The 25,000-nt window shown below is 41.3% G+C and overlaps 4 protein-coding genes across 4 annotated transcripts in view; 2 read left to right on the top strand and 2 right to left on the bottom strand.

Moving 5' to 3' along the window:
- Positions 1–489: 489 nt before the first annotated feature.
- Positions 490–2,321, top strand: LOC134194576 (uncharacterized). The gene is made up of 2 exons (XM_062663519.1): positions 490–1,462; positions 2,287–2,321. The coding sequence occupies exons 1-2, from the start codon at positions 568–570 to the stop codon at positions 2,319–2,321; spliced, it is 930 nt and encodes a 309-aa protein (XP_062519503.1). The 5' UTR covers positions 490–567.
- A 3,578-nt stretch (positions 2,322–5,899) lies between these two features.
- Positions 5,900–11,662, bottom strand: LOC134194868 (LIM and SH3 domain protein 1-like). Its single transcript, XM_062663848.1, has 6 exons — positions 11,523–11,662; positions 11,357–11,451; positions 9,217–9,301; positions 9,035–9,158; positions 6,729–6,862; positions 5,900–6,306 (listed from the first exon to the last, which is right to left on the bottom strand). Exons 1-6 carry the CDS (start codon positions 11,589–11,591, stop codon positions 6,130–6,132), a joined length of 684 nt encoding a protein of 227 aa, XP_062519832.1. The 5' UTR covers positions 11,592–11,662; the 3' UTR covers positions 5,900–6,129.
- LOC134194867 (max-like protein X) lies at positions 11,605–14,860 on the top strand. Its single transcript, XM_062663847.1, has 8 exons — positions 11,605–11,815; positions 12,077–12,216; positions 13,692–13,785; positions 13,852–13,951; positions 14,007–14,043; positions 14,225–14,272; positions 14,333–14,449; positions 14,633–14,860. The coding sequence occupies exons 1-8, from the start codon at positions 11,689–11,691 to the stop codon at positions 14,690–14,692; spliced, it is 723 nt and encodes a 240-aa protein (XP_062519831.1). The 5' UTR covers positions 11,605–11,688; the 3' UTR covers positions 14,693–14,860.
- Positions 14,861–15,719: 859 nt separating this feature from the next.
- Positions 15,720–25,000, bottom strand: part of LOC134195024 (serine/threonine-protein kinase 11-interacting protein-like) — a 15,748-nt gene continuing 6,467 nt past the window's right edge. The window contains exons 10-33 of the mRNA XM_062664020.1: positions 24,519–24,608; positions 23,524–23,565; positions 23,324–23,458; positions 23,188–23,260; positions 22,979–23,071; positions 22,232–22,318; positions 22,083–22,169; positions 21,379–21,515; positions 21,028–21,113; positions 20,813–20,969; positions 20,412–20,755; positions 19,732–19,767; positions 19,146–19,668; positions 18,983–19,086; positions 18,163–18,244; positions 18,015–18,108; positions 17,803–17,863; positions 17,692–17,737; positions 17,487–17,633; positions 17,108–17,212; positions 16,985–17,048; positions 16,743–16,909; positions 16,632–16,679; positions 15,720–16,009 (exon numbers count right to left, since the gene is read on the bottom strand). Coding sequence (XP_062520004.1) covers positions 15,881–16,009; positions 16,632–16,679; positions 16,743–16,909; positions 16,985–17,048; positions 17,108–17,212; positions 17,487–17,633; positions 17,692–17,737; positions 17,803–17,863; positions 18,015–18,108; positions 18,163–18,244; positions 18,983–19,086; positions 19,146–19,668; positions 19,732–19,767; positions 20,412–20,755; positions 20,813–20,969; positions 21,028–21,113; positions 21,379–21,515; positions 22,083–22,169; positions 22,232–22,318; positions 22,979–23,071; positions 23,188–23,260; positions 23,324–23,458; positions 23,524–23,565; positions 24,519–24,608 — 2,937 coding nt within the window. The 3' untranslated portion in view covers positions 15,720–15,880. The remainder of the gene's footprint in view (positions 16,010–16,631; positions 16,680–16,742; positions 16,910–16,984; positions 17,049–17,107; positions 17,213–17,486; positions 17,634–17,691; positions 17,738–17,802; positions 17,864–18,014; positions 18,109–18,162; positions 18,245–18,982; positions 19,087–19,145; positions 19,669–19,731; positions 19,768–20,411; positions 20,756–20,812; positions 20,970–21,027; positions 21,114–21,378; positions 21,516–22,082; positions 22,170–22,231; positions 22,319–22,978; positions 23,072–23,187; positions 23,261–23,323; positions 23,459–23,523; positions 23,566–24,518; positions 24,609–25,000) is intronic.

Here is a 25,000-nt window from a genome sequence, read left to right as displayed (position 1 = left end):
TCGCAACCGAAATCGGCACGCACACTCAGCACACACAGAGGAAGGTTTGCGTAAAACAATTAAAAAAATTATGCACCGGGTCCCCTCTCGAGGGGTCGACCCCCGCGTAAAATTTCTCGATAACGCAACCGCTACACATTCCCGTTTATTCGAACACACGCCCACACTACTCCCGTGTAGACCGTATGCATCGTCGTCCTTCGCAAAGCTTCGAGCAATCCAATATCTCTTGCCAACGAAACTTACTCTTCTAGCGCTTTCGTTTCTCTCCAAATTCTGATTGCATTTGCACCGAATCCAACCTACACGTTTTCTGCAGCAAGCGCTACACGGGGAGTGTGTCGATTTCTATCGAAACAAGCGCGAAGAGCAAGATTCGAATTCATTCGGCACATCCGGGACCTCGCAACAAAGATTGCACGTGACGTGTCCACATACCTATCTTTACACTACAGTATCTTGCCCGTTCACCATTGGACACGCTTTGACACCGGGACACGACGTTCTCTAGAACTTATAACTAAGACTTCTGTGCCTGATGCTTCTTGGCAGCAAGCTACTCTACCAATGCGCATGGGAGGCCTGGGGTTGAGACAGGCAGCTACAACTTCGGCTGCCGCTTTTCTTGGTAGCTGTCAAGCTTCTCGGGAGCTTTCAGCACGCCTTCTAGTCCAGAACAAGAAGTTGCCTACACATGTGTTAGTTCCAACGTCACCAATGTTTGTCGAATCACCTTGTACGCCGATATCCATCCCAGGTGAAGAAAACGCCCTTGTCCGCTATAGACAAGTTCTGGCTAGTTACGGCGCGGACGGTCATCCTAATAACTCGTCTGGTGAGTCTCAACGTGTATTACAGAGGCAGCTGGATGACGCATTGCTCTCCACCCTTAAAGACACAAGCAGTCTTCGAGACAAGGCACGTCTCAACACAGAGTCGTCAGTTCATGCTGCAGCATGGTTACGGGCCATTCCAAACGTTAAGTTAGGCCTATCCATGGCTCCGCATGAATTTACAGTTGCTCTGAAGCTATGGCTTGGAATTCCGATTATTTCTCCTTCACAATCAATACGTTGTTCCTGTGGGCGTGTAATTGATTGCTTTGGCGATCATCTTCTTGGATGTGGTCACGGTTCTTTACGTTCTAAACGCCACGATGCACTGAGGGACATCATATATTACGCATTACTGGTGGATAACGAAGGCGCTCAGCTCGAGCAACGTTGTGGTCCAGACAGCAATAGCCGCCCTGGCGATATCTTTCATCCAGATTTCGCTGATGGACGACCAGGTTATTTCGACGTTTCGATAAGAAACACCATGCAGCCAGCGTACGTCGCTAGATCCGCCATTTCTGCTGGAGCCGCTGCAATGGCTGGTGAAGAAGAGAAAAACCATCGACACGACAGCGAAGTCAATGCGGCAGGAGGTTACTTCTACCCAATAATAGTGGAGTCTTTTGGTTTGTGGACGTCTTCCAGTCTTGCCACTTTGAAGGTTATCGCGTCCAAGACCACAGCAAAGAGCAGAATAAGTTTTAGTAGGGCAGTCAGTAACTTACTGCAACAGCTTTCAGTTCGCTTATTTCAGTTTAACGCACGTATGATTTGCACTAGTTTGCGATTTGACACTGAGTTTGACTTTTGGGATTTGCCAACTTTGGCAGGGGACGGGTAGTTGTTATCTGCAATAAGAATATAAATATAAAAAATATATATATATATAAAATAATATATATATATATATATATATATATATATATATATATATATATATATATATATATATAATGATATGGCATAGACTGGCTTTAGACTGTACAGACATGTTCTTTTGAGTAATGTGTGTTAGATACCCACGTAGGTGGGTTTATATATATATATATATATATATATATATATATATATATATATCAGCATCAACTTATCGTCTCTCTGTCTTGAAATCCCAAATAGTAATAATGGGGTTCTTCTCTATGCTATCCTCTGTTTGTGGGGCTACTATATTTTCGTCATGTTTGCATGCATGAGTATGCTATTGTGCGATAGCTTTAATGATACAGCCTAAGTCTTGTTACACTGTACACTTTGCACTGAGCACGGCACATTCAACCACTGGGAATGAATTATTACAAAAGTTTGCTTAGCTACACGGTGTGGAAATATACCTGCTTTGTGAGTATGGTAATCGGCATGTTAGGAACACCGAAACGTGACTTTATTATGAGACACGTTTAGTGTTCCATAGTTGGGCGATAACATAGTATTTCTCTGTATGTTGTAATAGGCGTGTCTCTTATATTGAGCATGTCCGAAATGTAATACTTAGCTAAACTGATGCCAGATCGAAGACTTGCTGAACAAAAAATCTCTGCAAATGTATACAGTCGAACCTCGCTAATCTGAACAGCCTGTGCCAAGCCCTGTTCGGATTAGTGAAGTTGTTTGGATTACCAAAAATGACAAAACGTGTAGCCTTGGAGGTCCAGACGTTGCCTGGGACACCCAGACCACTGGCGCATTTACGTATCTCTACACATGTCAAGACACCGCTGCAAGGACTACATTAGCCTCGTACCCAGGCCCTCTTGCGCGCCCGGAGAAGAGGGCCTGGTACACGTTGTATTCGCATGCGCGCATAAATTAGAAGGAAATAGTGGTAATATATGCACGCATGCGGAACCGACGTTGTTTAGAATCTCGAGCCGATAATGTCGCGCGCAATCGACAGTGAAACAGCTTCCGTGTTCAGTAGTGATGAAGCCCTAGATCTAGACCCAAGGTCAAGTGAAACTCCGCGTTCGCGTAATCTTTGACTTGTTCTATCATCAGCAATACTATAGGAGACACGATCGCGACAATGACGACATATCCACAATCTTCTTCACCACATTTCTCTAGCTTGCAGTCAACCCTATACGGTGTATGTTGATAGCACAGCGATTTACCGTATCCTGTAGGAAGCCAGCTGCAGACGTCGTTTCCGTTGTAGATGTGCTCTACGACAACACGCTGCTTCTCCTTCAGCTCTACATTACACAGCTTAAGCTTGCCTAGAGCGTAGTGCAACACCATATCAAAACCAGAAGCTCTGCCTTCATCCACCATTTGCCAAATTGGGTCTTACTGCGCGCGACATTATCGGCTCGAGATTCTAAACAACGTCGGTTCCGCATGCGTGCATGTATTACCACGATTTCCTTCTAATTTATGCGCGCATGCGAATACAACGTGTACCAGGCCCTCTTCTCCGGGCGCGCAAGAGGGCCTGGGTACGAGGCTAGGACTACATTAGCCTCGTACCCAGGCCCTCTTGCGCGCCCGGAGAAGAGGGCCTGGTACACGTTGTATTCGCATGCGCGCATAAATTAGAAGGAAATAGTGGTAATATATGCACGCATGCGGAACCGACGTTGTTTAGAATCTCGAGCCGATAATGTCGCGCGCAATCGACAGTGAAACAGCTTCCGTGTTCAGTAGTGATGAAGCCCTAGATCTAGACCCAAGGTCAAGTGAAACTCCGCGTTCGCGTAATCTTTGACTTGTTCTATCATCAGCAATACTATAGGAGACACGATCGCGACAATGACGACATATCCACAATCTTCTTCACCACATTTCTCTAGCTTGCAGTCAACCCTATACGGTGTATGTTGATAGCACAGCGATTTACCGTATCCTGTAGGAAGCCAGCTGCAGACGTCGTTTCCGTTGTAGATGTGCTCTACGACAACACGCTGCTGCTCCTTCAGCTCTACATTACACAGCTTAAGCTTGCCTAGAGCGTAGTGCAACACCATATCAAAACCAGAAGCTCTGCCTTCATCCACCATTTGCCAAATTGGGTCTTACTGCGCGCGACATTATCGGCTCGAGATTCTAAACAACGTCGGTTCCGCATGCGTGCATGTATTACCACGATTTCCTTCTAATTTATGCGCGCATGCGAATACAACGTGTACCAGGCCCTCTTCTCCGGGCGCGCAAGAGGGCCTGGGTACGAGGCTAGGACTACATTAGCCTCGAACTTCCAGACCAGAGAGCGCGCGAAGGGCGCGAACTCCAGTCTGGACCAAGTCGATACTAAAATGATTTCGGAAATAGCTCTTCTAAGCCAATCAGCTTCTACAACCCGAATCTCGGTTGTAAATTCTGATTGGCTTAGCAATAATTGGTTATACTAAGTGCACTAGCACTGATTGTGCGCGTGTGAAATCCTCGTGGGCGGCTAAGTGCACGCCAGAACAATGACTGAACTCTGCATGCCAGAACAATGATTAGAGTCTGCACACACACATCTTAGTTTTAGTTTCAGCTTCAGTTCTTCAATATTTTCAAGCTTGCGGTGAGAGGACATGCACAGCAGCGTCGCCAGACCATCACCTTTGACAACTGGTCGAGCGGTAGTCTCGCTAGTCGAGCGGTTAGGCTAGCTAGCGGTCTGCCAAAGAATCAAAGAGTCGTGGTTTCATGCCGTCCACCAAGATATCGCCGCAAACACGGCAGACGTCTCTTCTTTGTTCGTGAGATCTCATGGCATTTACAAATGATATGTTGATCTAGGTAAAACGATCCTACGCTGGTAGACACCATTTAGCACACTACTGATAAATACTTCCGAAATCATTTTAGTATCGACTTGGTCCAGACTAGAGTTCGAGGCTAGGACTACATGTACTTCTAGATACTGTATGGGACAGTCGAGATTTAAAATAGTCAGATACGAGCATTTGATGAAACTAGATAACCGCAACTCGGATCAGGCTGCCCAATAGGATCTGGGTATACAAAGCGCCCAAGGTAATTCAGATTAGAGAGGTTCGACTGTATATGGTAAGGTCTCGATTTCAATGTCAAATGCGGCACTCCACTATAGTAGAAAACAGGTGGTGCAGAACTGATGGAACAAAGCCGTTCAAAATATAGTGTTCCACCGGGATCCGGGACTCTACTACAATACAGATTAAGATTTACTGGTGCTTGAACGTTTGTTTTAGGTTGTATGTCTAGCTCTCGCTGCCTTTTCACTTCATAGAAAAGTAGGCAAGTGATCAAATCACACGACTGACTTCAATTAGTATAGCACAATTTCGTGACTCATTTGACTTTACGCAGTAAATATTATTTGTGAGCCTCGTAAATATTTTTGACGTTCACATTTCTGTTGGCATCTCTGTCACCTATGTAGATAATGTATGCAAATTTCATACATACATACATACATACATACATACATATACATACATACATACATACATATATATATATATATATATATATATATATATATATATATATATATATATATATATATATATATATATATATATACACATACATACACTGTAACTTGTCTTTGGAGTAGTCTTGTTTTTGTTGGTAAGTATGTCACATTACTGTACTCTTAACTCATTAATAAACATCTTTGCTTGGACTGATTTTCCGGATTAGACGAGGTGTGCATCCCAAATGGTACAGTACCCATCATGTGGGCCACTGCAACTCTAAATGCATCCTGCTAACAAGAACATACTCACAACAAGCACTGGCGTAGCATTGGAATAGGGAGCTGGGGCCTTCCCAGTCTTTGCAGGCGTGTCAAGTAGAAGCGCCACATTTCCCTCATGTTACCAAACAGTGGTGTGGACGACACTAACTGTCTGTTCGATGGAACACATCAGGATTTCAGTAGAAGTCAGTGTTGAATAAGTTGTGACAAGTTCACATCGCATCACACTTGCCCAGCAATGACTGACATCCAGACATCCAGAAAGTAAAAAAAGAGAAAAATGGGCATGACTTTGCAGTGTGATTGGTGAGTCCATCCAAACTTGAGGACCACGCCTACGCCAGTGCTACAAGTCCTAAAGCACGTTCAACAGAAAAAGCAACACACTCAGTGACTGAACACCCTACTGCCATTATTCCTCCATCCGTGCGCACAAATTGGAGAAATCATGCATCCAGTATCAAAGCAAGCACATGCACATGAATGCGAGCAAGGTTACATAAATGCCATAAACATGTGAAAACGTCCAAATCAAACCCTGCACAAACTATTTCATAATATTCTACCGTCACCAACGTGAGCGCCACGCAAGAGTTGCCACATTTTCTGTCAGTTACCAATTTAGACAGCCTCGACATAGTTGGATGGAAGCATGCCGGTTTCGCCGGTGCTTTCCACTGTTCCGGTCATCCAACCATCATCAATTGTCTCCACATTCACAATGAAGTCGCCACTATTGAACGAGACCTCATCATCATCACTTGCAGTGTAATCATAAACGGCAACGTAGCGAGGCCCCTAAATGTCAACAAAATCGCCTTCAGCATTTACACACTCCGAGGCAAGCGTACGCTGTACTGTACTGATAGTAACAACAACGTCTTTATGGTATAGTGAAAATGTGTTACATAACATGTACTGAACACAGAGAGTGGTGACAAATAGATCAGCCGGAATACCAGAAATGACAACCAGTGTCTCAGCTCTAGGGATGCTAACTAACAGTTTACGTCTACTGCGTCTAACTCCATACTGACATCATGGTAACTCAAACTAAAATTAGCAAAGTACTTTGATCACCCTTCCCAAAAACGGCCTACCCCAGTATCACTATGATGTACTCATATCATCTTAAAAACTGCCACCTTACTGTAGCATATCTTTTGTAACATTGACTGCCAACCTCACCGTACACACAGAAATGATACATAGACACATACCTGTGATTTCGAGCTTGGTTGTGGAACGGGTTCTGGCTCGGGTTCATACTGAGGCTCTTCCACGTATCTACGACCATGATCTTCCCTACGACCATGATCTTCCCTAGATCCTTGGTATGACGGCTGGTAAGACTCTAAACAAGTCAAAACAATGTAGAGAACAAACCTTTAGTTAAGAAAACTCACTACTGGTGTTAAGTAATCTATCTATTTCCTCAGCAAAAAATAAAACTTAAAAGTGCATGTAACTTCGTCAAGGATCGTTTAAGCCCAAAGCTGACTCACTCATGTGCAAGTTGACGAGAATCATTCGAAAGCAAGACACGAACGCATAGACAGTTTTATTACCACAGCAAACAGAGTTGCTACGTATGTTTGAAAGTGTGGTGTGTATGCATTACATCCCTTCCATTACGTCAGCAAGTTACTGTTAAATTTGATCGACTCTTTGTTGTTGATTCTAGCACCTGAACAAATTAGTGTTCCCTGCTGATCATGAAAGTACACTGTACAAGAGCAACAATGAACACAACTAGTGCATATACTTAATCAATACGACATCCACGAAGGTTTGCACCATAAATGGCTATAAATCACAGCTCCTTACAGAAGACACCTATTCTAGTAGATACGAGTATGTGCCTTACCTTAGAAACACAAGGAGACGTGCAAGTGTAGATATTAATTAATTAAGCTAAAACCAATTTTAACTGTATTTAATATCAATGTATGCATAATAAAATAACAACTTTCTAAATCATGCGTCTAGTGTATAACTTGCAATGTGATAACAAAAAGTTCCAGTTAACTTATTTTGCCAGCAGTAGATATCGTCAACCCACCTGCCAAGCGACCTCATTTATGATGTAGGTAGCAACATCGCATACAATAATGAATTACTGTAAATCAATAAGTTTTCATACTCATGAAATTTTATTCATTTTCGTACAGATACCTGGTTGTACCAAAATAACATGAATACTAAAACTTATAGATAGATGCACTTGAATTTGCGTAAAGTACAGTACCGATGTCCCGTATGAAATTTTTCTTCATGGGCACAAGTACTAAAATGTATGAGAATGAAAATTTCTGGGGATTTATAGTATTTCGGAGACCTTCCATCATAAGTAAGTAATCAGTAACATAAGGAATGTTGCAGCTCAGAAAGCTACATGTGTCACAAGTGAACATACCAATGACCACTACTTCCGCCCCAAACAGCACACTGTCAGGTGACACATCACACCGAATAATATATAGACTTACTGTAGTACAATCAGCTAGTTGTGTGATGTATATCCTACATGTTTACTCTGCTAGACTAAACTAGAGCTTTCTTAGACACAACCCGACCCCCTGTACAGTCTACACTTCCTTATGTTGTATATCTTCACACATCAATTAGCACTGCCACTTCCTCCTCATTCTGCTCTCAGTTGGCGTTCACTTTGGATATGAAAGTTTATAATAAATTGCACATGTTTGTTTAGAAAAAAAAGCTCACTACTACATGCTACGATTCCATACCTCCATGTGCATCACAAAACTATGAAAAAACAGTAGAGTATGCATACAGTACTGCCAGCTAATAACAAGCCACAGTGATTTCCTGTCTTAGTACAAATGCATTACTTTGGTAGAAACTGTAAATGAATTGGAAAGCAATTACAATATTTGAGATCACTGGTGGCATCCCCTCTGGTGACAATTTATCACATAACTATACCATAACAATAGGTTCCAATAGACTAAAGACATTGAATCCTTATCCTGGCCCATACACCTAATACGTGTATAATTTGTGTGTGTAGCATCTGGTAAAACACCCACCTAGTAATAGTTGTAGTGACATAATAGATACTATATCATGATTGGTTCAGTCGCATTGGCTCATTCTGTATTCACAGTCATGTGTCTCTCACACTGCATGCGCTTGACCTCATTGCAAGTATTGCTGTCTATTAGCACCCACACCCAAAACGAATACACATGCATTTCCAGTTGTGTAATATAACTCAACATTCCTGCCCAACACACAAGTTCATCTATCCTACACACGTAAACCCTATACAATCCACTCAAAACTGATCACCTCACATACTTATCATACGACTCCACCTTATCACACTAACTCGATTTGTCAAAAATTGACGACATTTTTGACAAAAAATTTGTTGACCACTTTTTCAATCCTCATGTCATCAATTCTTGAAAAATTTGATAAAGCCATGCTTAATTACACTTGCAACAAATGTTAAAGTAAATCTTAACTACTTGGTGAAAGTACAACATATTAAACATACCGTGTTCAGCACTTCTATAGCCACTGGCCTGTTTCTGAGCAGAAGTAGCATGACGGCTTGACACAGTGTCAGCTGTCTGAGTGAAATTCTTCAGACTAGCCTCATGCTGGCTTTTGTAATCAATCTGAATGTAAGAAGGAATCATTCCGAATACACATAACTACCACGTTTTCAGAGCTCACATTGCTGGCCATCCTCTGAGACTTCTTTGCAGCATCTCCCTGAACAGAACTAGCCACCTCAGTGTGCTTAGTCGTCGGGTAATGTCTACAATGCAAAACAAACCATTACTGATTGTGAGAACGTGTTCACTACCTCAAAACTACCAAACAAACAATTTAATCACGACACAGACAATTTGCCCAGATAGTACTTCACAGTAACTAACTTTAGTTACCGTATGCACCTATAAGTGAGTGTTACAAACCATTGCGCCTATACCTCGGGTACTAGCGCATGCACTTGTTTATGAGGTTTATCGGCCAGCTATCTCCAAGTAGCAGAGTGAATAGACAGTGTTGGAAATCTATAAACAGATATGTTATAGGGAAGTCCTGTTGAGGACTTGAACATATAAGGAAGTCCGAGGACGTGGTATAGTCAATTGCAGTCAAAAAAACTTTTGTTACATACACTTTTGACCACATCAGGGTTCCGTATCTAAAAGTGGACAGTTCCAGGGGTGTCAATGATAAAGACAGTGATGACTACAGCAACAACAACGGATACTTTGAGACTGACGTTACTGATGAAGACATTAGCGTTTTACACAACAAGCTACCTAGAGTAGTACGTTTCATAGTCTAAACATAATTACAGTCAATACAACACTCAATCAGACTTATAGTACCTTCAGTTGTTCACTTAGAGGTGCATGTGCTTGTATCTCTAACAAACTGTCTTATTCCTGAAAGAGCCTGATTTCACGTATAAGCGCATGCGCTGTTATGCACAGTAACACGGCAAATGAAAATGCAATACAATATCTTATCGACGCAGTACTAAAACATGTAATTGGCATTCCATCGGTTGTTCCAATATTTCAAGCTTAGTGTTGTCCTTTTTCGAGACTATGTTCACCTGCAATCGTGACCCTATCTGACTTGTGTCCATTTCTCTATTGCAATGACCTTTAATATAGTCAATAGTAACGTGACGTTTCGTCTGATGGATTGGTTCTTGTACATAGCAAGTCTCTCTTCATGACAAGCAACCGATTACAAAGTAAATAAACCTGCTGGCTTAACCAAATGCCTCTCACACACGCCACACAAATTGACACCACAGATTTATAGCATGACATTCAACATATGCTTAATTAAAGTACAAAAACAGTCCCTGCATTCAACTGCTGTGCCACATGACGACTAACTGAAGGTTTGTTATATTTCTGAAATATCGTTGGTAAGACGTTTGACCACAAGCAACTCTGTGACTACACCAGTGTACACTAATCCATCATTCAAACACTCAGGACAACCACCACCTCCTTACAGAATGAACTAATTATGCAAGTCCTCGATCAATAGACCACCATGTTGCTGTACGAGAACAAAGAATCACCTTACACATCACTCGGTGGCTCATGCATGGACTCTAGCTACTCAAAAGGCAAAGCATGCTTGCAAAAAGGCAACGATCTACCACCCACTTTGCAACGACATCAAGTAGCAGGAAAGAGTTTCACACCTTAACACAACACGAAAATACACCCACTCTATTCTTCACGAATCAAAGTTTATATCAACTTATCATACCACCTACAAATCAAGGGGTGTATCTGTATTATTGGAGAGGTTCCATTGTACATCCACATGATGCAAATTCCTTACATGAATGCGTCCAGTCCACTCGACGCTGGCCAACTACAAACTGTCGTTACAAAAAATGTGAGCACCCTGTTGTTACACGCAGCAGGCGATGCAAACAGGCAATGCAAACGAGTGGCAACTGACCGCTGCCAACATATCAGTTTCACTAGTTCAGTATACGAGAGTCACTGAGCTGCAACACCGCATGTATACAAATATACAGTATAGAATATTACACCCACCCTATTCCTCATGAATCAGAGTTTTATCAAATAGTCAGACCATCTACAGATCAATACCGTCCTCAGAGGTGGTCTATTGTTAGACCCCACATCACATCCGGGAATGACAAGAATTCCTTAAATGGACGCGCCCACTCGACGCCGGCCAACTACTGACCGTCGCCACAGAAAACGCGCGCGACCTGTCGCTACACGCAGTAGGCGATGCAGACAGGCGGCCACCGACGGCGCTGCAAGAGAACCAAGCACAACTAATCGACATATCTCACGTTCTGCAGTACGGCATCTTATTGTAGCCCTTGTACGTAGCCATCGTCAGCTTGAGATTACACTGCGAGCATCGGAAGCACGCCTTGTGCCATATCTACGAGCAAAATCGCAAAAATGTCGATACACAACGCTCGTGTCGCCAAACAACCGTTTGAACGTGCCTACCTTGTCGAGGCAGTTCAGCTTCTCGACTGGATACACGGTTTTGTTGCATTTAGCGCAGGGTGGATTCATGATGACCTGTTGAGGACACAAGGTTGGACCGACACAGTGGAGTGATGCGATCAGGAAGGCGGACGCATGCGCATTGCGGGGATTTGTCACGTGGACGATGGATGGGCGAATTCAGCATGATGACAGTGATGTGTGTGCTCTGTCGACGTCTCCTGGTGGCAGTCCGACGGATGTGACGGGTGCGACGTTTATTATTGGTTCGCCGGATTTCAACGCTACGTCGGGTGTGTGTGTGTGTGTGTGTGTGTGTGTGTGTGTGTGTGTGTGTGTGTGTGTGTGTGTGTGTGTGTGCGCGTGTGTGCGTGTGTGTGTGTGTGTGTGTGTGTGTGTGTGTGTGCGCGCGCGTGTGTGTGTGTGTGTGTGTGTGTGTGTGTGTGTGCGCGTGTGTGTGTGTGTGTGTGTGTGTGTGTGTGTGTGTGTGTGTGTGTGTGTGTGTGTGTGTGTGTGTGTGTGTGTAGGTATGTAACTCGTTTACTTGTTCATAGCAATGCGGGGCATTATGTTTGAGCCAGATGCTAATGATGACGACGATGACGAATTCCTTGGTGACACAAGAACAGACAGAAAGCGAGCAAGACGAATGGCTCACACTGTTGCAGAACAAAGGCGACGCGATCAAATTAAGGTGTGCCGGTATTGCCAGTATTCAAAACTAAAAAGGCACGACAAACAATACAGTGACAAAGTCTAGTTACGATTAGACAAAGAGGATCATAATATACTGTACAACGGCAATCTGAAAATGCCAAATTCTTAGCATTTTCAGAATCCAATTTGCTAGAATTTTAACGATGTAATTGTCACACACACACAGACAGATAGACAGACAGACAGAAAGACAGACAGACAGACAGACAAGACAGACAGACAGATAGACAGACAGACATGCACACAGACAGACAAGACAGACAGACATGCACACAGACAGGCAAACAGACAGACAGACACAGACAGATAGACAGACAGACATGCACACAGACAGAGACAGGCAGACAGACAGACAGACAGACAAACATGCACACAGACAGACAGACAAACACAGACAGTCAGACAGATAGACAGACAGATAGACAGACAGACATGCACACAGACAGAGACAGACAAACATGCACAAAGACAGACAGACAGACAGACATGCCGACGGACAGACAGACATGCTAACAGACAGACAGACAGGCAGACAGACATGCACACAGACAGACAGGGAGACAGACATGCACACAGACAGACAGACAGACAGACATGCACACAGACATGCACAGACATGCACAGAGAGACAGAGAGACAGACAGGCATGCACACAGACATGCACTGAGAGACAGACAGAGACAGACAGACAGACAGACAGTTTATTGACTACTCAGTACAACTACGGAAGTGTAACGCCAAAGTCCTTCCGAAGAAGAGTTTCACACTTGGCAGTGATTGTGTCAACAAGCTCGTATCCTACTGCACCCAGCTTTTTAGTCACTGATTGTCTCTGGGTTGCTGCATGCTTGTAGTTTATAGCTCATTCATAGTGAAGAGTAGTGTGTAGATTATGGACAAGGTACATTTGAACTTAAGTGCTTACTATTTTTCTGAAATGTAATATAGTCTTGTGTTCGAAAATATATGATGACAGACAGACAGACAGACAGACAGACAGACAGACAGACAGACAACTGAAGCTGAACTCAGTAGCTAGTTTACATTTAGTGTTAGAAATGTAACATGGAGTTTGTGTTTCAATAAATGAAATTGACAGATGGACAGAAGACAAATGGTGTGATGTGTTCTGTGTGTAACGATGAGTATACTGTATCTGTCATTTGTTGATAACTATGGATGCATGTAAATGTCCATGTGATTTTAGTTATCCAGCTCTTACCGATTCACCTAATGCACATCAGGCCAGTGATGTTATCAAAAACTCAACTTTTCTCACAGATATCGCAAAGCTACTTCTTCAAAATTTTTATTTTTATCAAATTTTTAATAGAAATGACAGACGGCTGTACACCATCACTCTCCGTATCAATAGACCGATATATGATGTTTGAATAAGATGCATCCATTTCGATTTAGGCAGTCTTATTGGCATAATTGATCTGCTTTTAGAAAGGATATGACGAGTTACAAACTGTTGTTCCGACATGTACTGACCAAAGTCCTGCTGCTCAGAAAGTAAGCAAGGCAGTTGTATTGCACAAAGGTGGGCACGTTTACGTTGCCATGCTGATAGACTGAATAGCATTATTGTGCCGTGCTTGTGCTGTAGCTATCGAATACATCAGTTTTCTTCAACAGCAGAATACTCAGCTGGAAGACGAGTTGGGACAGTTGAGAAAGGAAGTGACCGCGTTGCAGATTATGAAAGCGTATGGTTGGGTTTGTTGGATTAGTTTGTAGGTATAGAGATGCTGCATGTTTTAGGAACTATGAGCAGATAGCACAAGCCCACAAATCACAGGTACGGCGTGCAAATCATGCACAAACTGTTAGTGGATTGTGTGTGTGTGTGTGTGTGTGTGTGTGTGTGTGTGTGTGTGTGTGTGTGTGTGTGTGTGTGTGTGTGCGTGCATGTGTGTGTGCACATGCGTGTGTTAGAAAAATTTCACTCTATAGTCGTTTCAATTCACTTTGGTTTATAGCCGTCACACAGTCATCACCAGGTCCCCGATCAAACCAAATTCGATCTGGTTAGTCAATCATGTTTCTACACATTTTTTCTTGTCACACTTGGTAACCATTTTCCTTAGTTCCGTACAATCATGGACACACAATTCCAGACGTTCAACACGACTGTATCAGTGTCTCACTTCGATACACTGTCATCAAGCATTTTCAACTGGCTAGAAGAGTACTGTCAGCCACAGGTATTGATATCAGATATCCATACAGAGCACATCATACATGATTATACCTATAAATTAATTTATTACAATTGTCATTCTCACTTTCTAACATAATAGTAGCTAATTGTTATTTATGTATTGATATACTTTTTCATGATGACTGCCGTAGTAGGTTTAATTTGTCTTGTTGTGTGTGACTGCTAGGTTATGAGACAAATCACGTTGGCCGCTCTACGATCACTGAACTGCGTCTATGGACCGTAATAGACTAGCATTGTTCGTGTGGATAGTTGTATTTTCTACTTATATGTATATATAACAAACCATGTTCGTGGCGGTTTCAGCTGCTCGTTTGTAACCATAAATGGTTGCATCTCTGCTTTTGTGATCAATGTAGCAAGAATTGCATTTGGAAATTTGAGCTAATTACTATAGTCACACTGAGTATGTCTGACTACAATACAGGAAGCCTTCAGCTATAGCTGGTTTCCATTCCGTAGGCCTGTGATTTGTTAATACAAGGCCGTCACGTGGGTCTCAAAGTGGGGAGCTCATAAATAAAGCTGAATAAGTGACGTCATTATGAGCACTGTATTATCAATTTCTTATTAAAATTAGCTGTCACTACATGAGTAAGTAATTAATGAAATAGACCTATACTTTATGCTGAAATTGTATTAAATGAGTTATCTAGATTCTAGAGCAAGGTAGAGAGCAGCAAATTGCGCCACAAGATCATCATGCTACTTTTCAGTTGTTTAGTTGTCAACATGATGAGAAATATACGGCTTGCGACCTCGAGGAACTGCTGGCAGTGCTAGGCTTATGTATTTACACTCTCATAGCTTACGCGTAACATGTAAATGTTTCAGGACTGCTTGATTCTCAAACAACCCGATATTACATACAATTATTGAATAATAATTTTAACGAACCACACCCTCAAAAACTGGGGCTAGTGCCTACCTAGCTCATAGTATGTTGGTTAATAATTATTGTCTTTAGCTTGTCTTCAAAGAAATTTCACACACTCGTTGCATGAGGACCTCATGGAAAGGGAAACATAAGATGCAAAGAAATATTTGTACTGCAGTGGGCAGAATGCGTCCATGGAAATGAGGGAATAACAACGGAATATTAGTTTCTGATCCTGACATAGAATGTCTGCTCAATTGATTACTTTCATGGCCTTGGTTGGTTCCAGGCACGTTGACTCGTGTCGTCTCCAAGCAAGCAATCATAAGGATTGCAAATAGAACCAATACAAACTTAATTAATTAAGAAATAGATATAACAGTATAACAATATTTAATTTGAAAGTATTCACTGACTGGCACGGACCACACCCAAATATAGTTAGTATATATATGTACATTCCATTTTGCATGCAGGCAAAATAAGGCTTGTTCATGCCATTGCTCTTGTTGAGTATCAAATTACTTATTCGTTCGGTTAAGGTAGTTCTGTTACTTCCAGTGGTACTTCGAACTCACGTTGCCACAGCCTCGACACCGTTGATATCAGTATTTCCATCGTAATCACTGTCTCTAACTGCAAGTCCCACACTCTGCTTTCTTCACTCTAGAATAGGAAGACAAGACGCATGTATGGGTTCTGCATGGCAATTGTGGCTTTAATTAATATGTTATTGTTTACTTTTCCCGGTGGCAACAACAGCTAGTGACAGTTAAACATGCACTCACCAAAACTTAGGCATTACATTCAGTGGCTTTTAATAATACCAAACTATCATAACATTATATGATCAATACTACACATCACAGCGTTTCCATTTCAATACCATTCATGACGTACTAATGATTTCAAAGACAAATTTGCGATTTACTTTGAATCCAGGAACCACTAATCACTAATCAGAGATGTAATGTAGCATTTGGTTGTGGCTATTAAAGCTATGGGACAAATGTGAATGGCTGCCAAAAATTATAAATTTGTGAATAATGTATCCACTGCACACACACACACACACACACACACACACACACACACACACACACACACACACACATGCACACACGTACACACTCACTCACTCACACACACACACACACACACACACACACACACACACACACACACACACACACCACCACCACCACCACCACCACCACCACCACCACCACCGCCGCCACCACCACCACATTCAGTTGTGACAAAAAACTGGTGCCAGCAAATGTCTCACCTCAAAGAATCCAAATGACAATCTGAGAGGGTGAGACTTGTAAACAATCTACAGAGGACACCCCCTAACATCAGAGACCCCAATCAACTTCAGAATAAGACTCTACAATACCAGTTCACTGATATTCGAAATCTGTTCTTCAGCAGTTGTTATAAATTGTGGTGCAGAAAATTGTTGCAACAAATCATCAGTCATATTTGGCTCGGGTTGGTGAAAATTCTGCTGCAGCAAATACACATCAGTAGTTGTTACCATAAATGCCACCGTCCCTTGACACTCTGAAAGTACAAACCACACATTTAGGGTGAATGCAATCGCTCAATGAAAATTGAATGGATCGCAATGTTATAAACCTTCATCAATGATCCTGTGACACAAAACAAAGAGCTCAAATGGGTCATCTTTTCCACCCAATTCCTGACAATTACACATACAAGTGTATAGATGCAAATAGAGGGAGCACTGTGACAGCTTACGGCACTGAAACTGAAAAGTCCAGCAGAATCTGCATCTTCGTCTTGATGTATAACATGATGACACAATGCCTTAATGTCGACTAACTGTTGCACCAAAGCACATGCCTAGAACAAGCAAAGCATTAACCATACAACCAATGTTGCTCCTGTGGGGGGGGGGGACGACTGACTGGATACTCGAGCCAAAAGTTGTCTTTGGTTAAGCATTAACTTATAATGTAACGATTAGCATGGCATAAGCACAATAAATGTATTGATTGCATGCATATATATCTTCATATGAGTTTCATACCGGGTTTTGTGTGTTGTAAACACTATATCAGTATATACAATACGACATACTTATGCACACATGTATCTTGTATATGTGTAAAATTACTTTTGGTTTGTCAGGTGCTACGTTTCTAGAGCAAAGCCACGAAACCAAATCTGAACCGGCCGTTGACTGCCGATACACAATGCCGTGTTGTCTCTTGTCTTGTATAAGATCAGTAGAATCCAAGAGTACACTCCTAATATCACACGCCTATATAACATAAGGTTAGCATACGTCAATAATTCATATTAGCTCGCAAACAATCTACCATTGCTTTCAGAGATTCCAGATCGCCCCAACCCAGTGTCAGAGTTCTAGTTGATGCACCAACCACTGAGATATCGGTATAACGTAGAATTCAATCAAGTTGAGTGCTAACCTGAGATTATATTGAGTCAATGGGCAAACCTCAGCCATAGGAATGTCGGCTCGAGCACACGCTGCAACCAATAAACACCAACAGTCATACATAGCCACAACTGTTACCGGAAAGAATTTGGCACAGTAGCTATTAACAAATTTAGAATAAAAAATTATTAATCAATAATATTTATAGATTTGTTTTATTGATTAGACCTGAATGTCACCCACCTGCTAGACGATTTATGAAAATACTTGACCTCATTGCGTCTTTAAACAGCAACACGTAAACACTGCTTGAAGATTTGAACTCAAGTCGTATTGACTAACACAATTCCAATACAAATTATGGGAATGTTTTGCTTCAGTGATATATTACCTGCTTCCCCAGGCCAACGGTGACTATCCTTAAACTGTCAAACGAGTAGCGGCCGTTCACTCTGATCCAACTCCAGTCCTCACTAAATGTAATAAGACTATTATTAACGTCATTCATTCACAATGCAAAATACACTTTCAAACAAGACTGGCAGCACTTCTTTGCATCTTACAGACCTCTCAACTCTCACGATGTCACCGTGAGACTCATGATTTACGAGCATGTCTCACGATCTCACAATTTGCGCCCAATTCTCACATTTGCCAGTCCTTTTCTAGTGACAAGCCCACCATGAGACACTGTGACAATTGCTTTGTGCAGACCCATTAAACCCATCTTTCCGGACACAGCAAATTCTTTGAACTAGACTCTAAATATATGGCTCTGCTTGCTTGTATCTGGGGTATCTATCTGCAGTAAAAGTAACGTTTGGTTGTTCAAGGTAAAGCTTTGGTGCACAAAAACATAAAGGGAGGCTTGTTTCCCGGCTGTTTTGTGCTAAAATCTGCTAATGAGTGACACCAAAGGAAAAGCCGTACCCTCGGCAGAACAAGATATTATCCAACTACCTAGACTGGAATCAGAGGACTACGCAGTTTTTTATTCCGGCCTAAATGACCAAGCATTTTGAGTATGGTAGGTGTGTGTGGTCATTTTTGGCACGCCTACTTTGGATACGTTTAATAGGCGTCGTCGTTTAAGAACAGTCTCATGATTTGGTGCAGAGAAAAGTTGAGAGGTCTGACTACAGCAGGTGGTTGCCCAATGTCCCACATAGTCAAGGTAGTGACTAACGGTCATAAACTGTGCATTGACTTACAAAGAGTGTGGCAGCTCACTGCATGTGCAAAGGAAGCAGCGACGATTCGATAATATGACCAAACCTGACTGCTCGTCTGCCTTGTTACACAACACCACATCACACTACAACCACCAAACAAACACAAATAAACTTGTGATCAGAAAAAACTAAACACACATACCTTGAAATGGCTGTCAAACTGTTCACTGTCTTCTGTTAACAGTTGCAAGTCGTAATAAAGTTTTAAGCGGTGATGAATATCTGTACAGTTGTTGCTATCTATTTCCATCCACAACGAACTCAAACCATTCCTCGATGAGTTTGCTGTCTCAGATACTGCTGACGTAGTCGTAGTCTTAACACTTGATGAAAATTTACGTGATGTGTTTGGTGAGCTACCACCCAGAAGAGAATCCAAACTAGCTGTGCGACTGGTAGAATGACTTCGAAACCCTGTTCGTGAAGACTCTCTCTCATATGCTACACGTATCGAATTACTCCAGCTACTTGCAGCAATAGTTTCTTCGTTCACACTGTCTGGTGTACAATGTAGTCCCACATCGTCCTCGCTCTTGCACCTTAAGATGCCTTTATTGACCACCAAGCCGTTCCATGGCTGACTCAAGGATCGATGATGTTTCGTAGGTAACATGTTATGTTTTTGCATCGCTGGTGAGCTGTTGCTGCTGTCGGTTGATTTAATTCTAGTAGATGACAACTACAAGTTAGCAGACAACGTACAGTTTTTAAACAACATAGAGACGTACTCGTCTACGTTGTCAATGAAAGACGATGAACATGATCTGAAACATTACAACAATTAGTTGTATGTTGCCACTTCCGTGATTAATTAACAATACAGAATGTCAACTCAATGGTTACACCATCATGCTAACGACTGGCTTCAAAATACTGCCGTCTGGTAGTGGTTAAGAAGTTATTGTAGAGTAGTCTAGATATATTTCTTAATTATATATGAAACCTTGATTGTTATCAGTTGTAGCAATGGTTAGCTACATAATACACGTATGTACACTGTAATGAGAATGAGTAAAATACAACTTGAAAAATGTATAATTTATTATTGTACCACTATAAATCCTGCAAACTCCAATTTTCCTGGTAATGTTTTAATAGTAGCATCACCTATCATGCAATCTACTAATTAGCAACATGTTGTTTATAGCTTCAGTATCCAGTCCTTCAAGCCCGGTTCACAGTACGACACTGATGCCAACACTGACCCTGACGCTGGAATAGAAATGAATCCTGTTCCAGCATCAGCGTCAGCTTCAACATTAAAGGATGCCACCTGCGTCAAGGCAGTTAGCGTCAATACTGTGAACTGGGCTTAATTAAAAATGACAATCACAGTGTGTAGAAATTTTTCTGAGGAACAATGAATGTGATACTTTATCTGTCTGTATAATCACAACTATCATCTCACTTGTCCAAATCTTCAACCAACTCGGTGGTTATTATTGCTGCTGGCTGTTCACCAAGCACCATGTTTGCAGCGTGACTGTCGTATCTGGATGGTTTACTAATTTCTCCTACTGATGCAATTGATTGCGAGTCAAACATTACTGGTGTTGACTCACGAATGAGTTCTATAAATGGTACAGGAGTTGACTGTCGCGAAATAGATGGCTGTTGTGTCACTGATGATCCTCCACCACCTAAGCCTCGACCAACAACATGGTCACTGTTACAGCGCGGGCAATGTGGAAGAACAGAACTGTCACTGTTGTTATGTGAACTGTGCTTAAAACCAGTTGAACATTTCAAACACTACAACAACAGTGACAAACTTACATGCAGCAGCACCAGCACTAAACTGTGTAAAACCTCGTATTTTGGCCAAATCAATTGAACAGCTGTATTGGCGTTGATGCTCGCCTGAAGAATGCTTATTAACTTTTCACATTGTTCTTTAGTCTCCAGAAAGTAATGGCGTTTGCGACGATCTCGTCTTGTATGATCAAACTCTAACCGAACCATTGGGCTGCAAATTGTAACAGATTAAGTACAAGACAGAAAGAGTGTTCTCGTCACTAAAATACCGATTTCTAGTTGTGTCTCCATCCTCGATACTTCCAGGCTCAAAAACAGCTTTTTGGAGGCAGTTGCGATCAAGCCTGTCGATTTCCTAAGTTAGAAGTACAAAACTAGAGCAAATGCAGAAGTACAAGCGCATGCATGTGTGCGCGTATGTGCATGCATGTATCTGGTGTGTGTGTGTGTGTGTGTGTGTGTGTGTGTGTGTGTGTGTGTGTGTGTGTGTGTGTGTGTGTGTGTGTGTGTGTGTGTGTGTGTGTGTGTGTGCATGCATGTGTGTGCACATGCAGGCACATCATTTGTTGTGTTGTTGTTTCACGACATCAATAACACCAATTGTAGATGTGCAAACTCACTTTGGCAGAATTGTCTTTCTCAACAACAAATCTGTCAGTGACACACACAAAACAAGATGTCTCCTCATCAAGATTTTCATCATCAGAGTCTTCCAGCCACACAGTAAATACTTCTTGGCACACACCATCATTCACACCTACAACAATAAAACTCCCACTAACATACCAACTTAAAACCATGGCAAACATTGATACAGAGTACTTAATTAATTGATTAACTTTCATATGATCTGTTAGTATCAACTAAATTCAAGCAGCTAGTATCTTGATACATGTATTTACTTGACAGACACTTAGACATTAGTTCCGAATGTCGAGATAATAGATTTATATTTCTAGCAAATGAAGCAGTCGGTCCTAAACTTGTACACATTGATGGAAATCAGCAGGCTGACAACAGCCAGCTAAACGCACGTGACAAATGTTTAACAAATTTGTTTCCTCATTAATTAATTAGTATTTCCTCTGTTCTGTGTACACGCTCAGTAAGTTATCAGAGAACGTAACAAGTTTATGACTGATAAGTTATGTCCACAGAATCTAGTGTATCACTCACATTCCTAGTACACTACACTGCAAGTGATGAGGCCCACTCAAGCAATAATGTATTGGTCTAACTTTACGTTCATGAAACTTCTATGAAACTTCTATTATGCATGAAACTTCTAACTAGAAATAGCTCTTAGAATGACATGTGCACTAACCATCTTGCTCGTCGTCATCTTTGTCAAAAACACTTGATGGCTTTGGCTGCTTCTGAAATTCTTCACAACGGTTTATGTCACTGCCAACTGTAGAGACAAAAATTCCACTTATACTACAAGAGCAGATAGTTATTGCTAAAACAGATGACCTTTACTGATTGAAACAGCACTGCCAGAAGCATTGGCAGCATCCTCTTCCGGTTTTTTGTTCCTTTCTTGATATGAAACAAGCCACTCTGTACATTCACAGAACATCTATGATGACAACAATGCTACCTAGGTTGGCTCTGTCCTCTAGACTGCAATTAGAACAATGCATATGTATGTTCAAAAACCTAAGTTCTAGCTCTGATACTTTAAAGTGCAAATTGTCATAGCATATCTGTTTGCTACATTGCCAAATGTGTACATCTATTCACCTTTGGTGTGAAATCAAAAGGGTACAATCAACCAATGATGTCTTTCTATTAAGCTCACAAGTGTCAGAAAGCCAGATCTGGTTGAAGTATTGGTACTGTAGCTGTAGCAAGCAACTAAACTTTTGCACTGTTTTGTGTATCACATCAACACTATGCTAGTAGTTACTGCTTTAGTGCGATTTAAGATCGTTAGCAAATGTTAGAAAATGTGTATTAGCAAGACATTAAGAATTATGTTATTATGGCAAACCAACTGTATGACAGTAACTTGAGATATCATGTTCTTTACATGTTGCACCCAATAAGTGACTAAGATTGACGGTGTATATACCACAACAAACATCAAATTCAATAACGGTTGCATAAATAATTGTTGTTATTAGCAGAAGACTTCTCATATGCTAAGAATTGCTTTTGCAGTCACTAAGGCTTCATTGCCATTCAATTCTACCACCCACACCCACACACATCACTTACCATCTCCAACTTCTTTACGTAGCATTTCTACCTGTTCTCGTTTACGATTTGCTGCACTGTCATTGTCATCAAACACGAGTTTTGTCCTTACTCCTAAATGTAAAACCCAAACAGCCGGATCAAACTAAAATCAGTGAATTCATCTCATAAAATTTAGCAACAGAACAAGACAACCATGTCAGAGTCATCAGATAAGATACAAAACGTACTTGATTGTTCTCCATTTTCAAATCGTGTGAAATCCTCTTCATGTATTGAAGCTTCTCTTTCTTTTCCTTTGTTCTGCAAACACAATGAAAATTACACACATCACTATTCTATGACCAACCACAAACATTTGACTACTTTCGACAATGGAGTTAGCTTCTGTGGAGACTTTCCTGCATCCCTTGGCACAGTGAGTGATGAACCTCCAGCTGTAAGATACAATGAATCAGTAGCAGGAGAAGGAACACCATATCTGTCGGGCTTGGGAAGATACTAAGAACATATCAAAATGTCAAGTAAACAGCTTAAGATTATAGAAGTTAATCTATTATCCATACGTGTTTCTCTAAATCTGTCAGCCTTTTTCCATCCAAGGAAATCTAGATCAGAAGCAACTCGTTTACATGTATCAATACACTCTGTAAAGCATGCAAGGCATGTCCACAAGTTGCATACTGCCACAGCAATGCAATACGTTTGGATCATTGGTAACAACTACACATGACCATGTAAATTGGTTTCACGTGTACGTCCGTCAAGTCAGATCATCGGGTGTTGGAATAATGAGGTCTGACTTTATTATCATCTTCTGCTCCCATTGATGTCACAGATAACTATGTACCATAAATACTGTTCATCATCTGTCTCTTCTTGGTCATCTTGTTCCTCAGCTGAGTGTTAAACTGTCCCCATAGTTCCAGTCGCCATTCTGTGGAAGCCATAAGTGCATCAGATGGTTTCCACCATTCTGACAGCCTACTTGGAGCGATACTGTTGGACAAGACAGCATTGTCACACCTTCAGTTGCTGCCACTTCCAGCTGAGCTAGTTTCTCTGCCACTGTATACCATCCTATACCATCCTCATTTCATGTGAGAGTGTGATGAAAAGCTTTGGCACTGTTGTTGTATTTAGTAGACTACATCTACCCTAGCTTACAAACATTATGATAGTGTTCACCCCTCTATTAACACTTTGCACTAATTAACATCGTGACCAGAGTTTTCTCTCAAATATGCATTGAGAAGACATTGGCATTGGGACAACCTTGAGAGTCATAAAACACTGTCTAAAACCTACTTTTATCAAATTCATTAAAATTCAAAAAATACAGTAATTGTAAGCCATGGGTACACTGACTGTGTCTTGATTGAACAGTAATTATTTGAGCAGAAAAGAAATGATCTGATGTACATAGATAAAAAATTAGCCACCAATGCAATGCAGCTGTAGCCATAAAAACAACAATGGACACAATGTGTGTAGCATCGCAGACATTAACCATGTACATGCTAGCTGTACGTAGTTACATATGTAGACAATATATTCTTACTGCTTCAGGATTTATGTGAGAAGACAGATGACCCGCTGTTAGACTTCGATGATAAGGATGAAATGCCAATGGATTGTTGTTGAGAAACAGCTGGAAAACACAATTTATTACACTAGAAGCATATCCATCTTTGCACTACATACCTATCCTATTGTTTATTAATATTAATGTATAATTAGATCTAGCCATACTATACTATAGCTGCTTCCTCCAACTACAGTCAATCTAAGCCAACTAGATGCAACGTCGTAGCAACAATGTTCAGTGACGAAGTCAGAAGGCGATATTTCTGGTATTCAAACACTGCACCACAATGTCATGCATTGTGACTGCTTAAAATCATAACATGTCTGAAGCTCTTTCAATTTTCCTTAGTGCAACAGCATTGAATGTCAGATTATTTTAATTTTAGCCAATATATTCTAACAATTATCCTCTCATGATGTCATATTATCAAGTAAGGTGCTACACTTTACAGCACA

This window comes from Corticium candelabrum, chromosome 19 (assembly GCF_963422355.1).
Source record: "Corticium candelabrum chromosome 19, ooCorCand1.1, whole genome shotgun sequence".
NCBI lineage: Eukaryota > Metazoa > Porifera > Homoscleromorpha > Homosclerophorida > Plakinidae > Corticium > Corticium candelabrum.
Note: the sequence above shows the minus strand (reverse complement) of the source record. Positions and strands in the feature narration are given on the sequence as shown.

Excerpts from the sequence above, each read along its gene's own strand:
- LOC134194576 (XM_062663519.1), top strand. The coding sequence starts at position 568 with ATGCGCATGGGAGGCCTGGGGTTGAGACAGGCAGCTACAACTTCGGCT. Across the intron at positions 1,463-2,286 it reads AATAATAGTGGAGTCTTTTG|GCGTGTCTCTTATATTGAGC; the intron begins GTTTGTGGACGT and ends ATGTTGTAATAG.
- LOC134194868 (XM_062663848.1), bottom strand. The coding sequence starts at position 11,591 with ATGAATCCACCCTGCGCTAAATGCAACAAAACCGTGTATCCAGTCGAG. Across the intron at positions 9,159-9,216 it reads CTCAGAGGATGGCCAGCAAT|ATTGATTACAAAAGCCAGCA; the intron begins GTGAGCTCTGAA and ends TCTTACATTCAG. Across the intron at positions 6,863-9,034 it reads CTATAGAAGTGCTGAACACG|AGTCTTACCAGCCGTCATAC; the intron begins GTATGTTTAATA and ends TGACTTGTTTAG.
- LOC134194867 (XM_062663847.1), top strand. The coding sequence starts at position 11,689 with ATGGATGGGCGAATTCAGCATGATGACAGTGATGTGTGTGCTCTGTCG. Across the intron at positions 13,952-14,006 it reads GCGTTGCAGATTATGAAAGC|GAACTATGAGCAGATAGCAC; the intron begins GTATGGTTGGGT and ends TGCATGTTTTAG. Across the intron at positions 14,273-14,332 it reads ATCAAACCAAATTCGATCTG|TTCCGTACAATCATGGACAC; the intron begins GTTAGTCAATCA and ends CATTTTCCTTAG.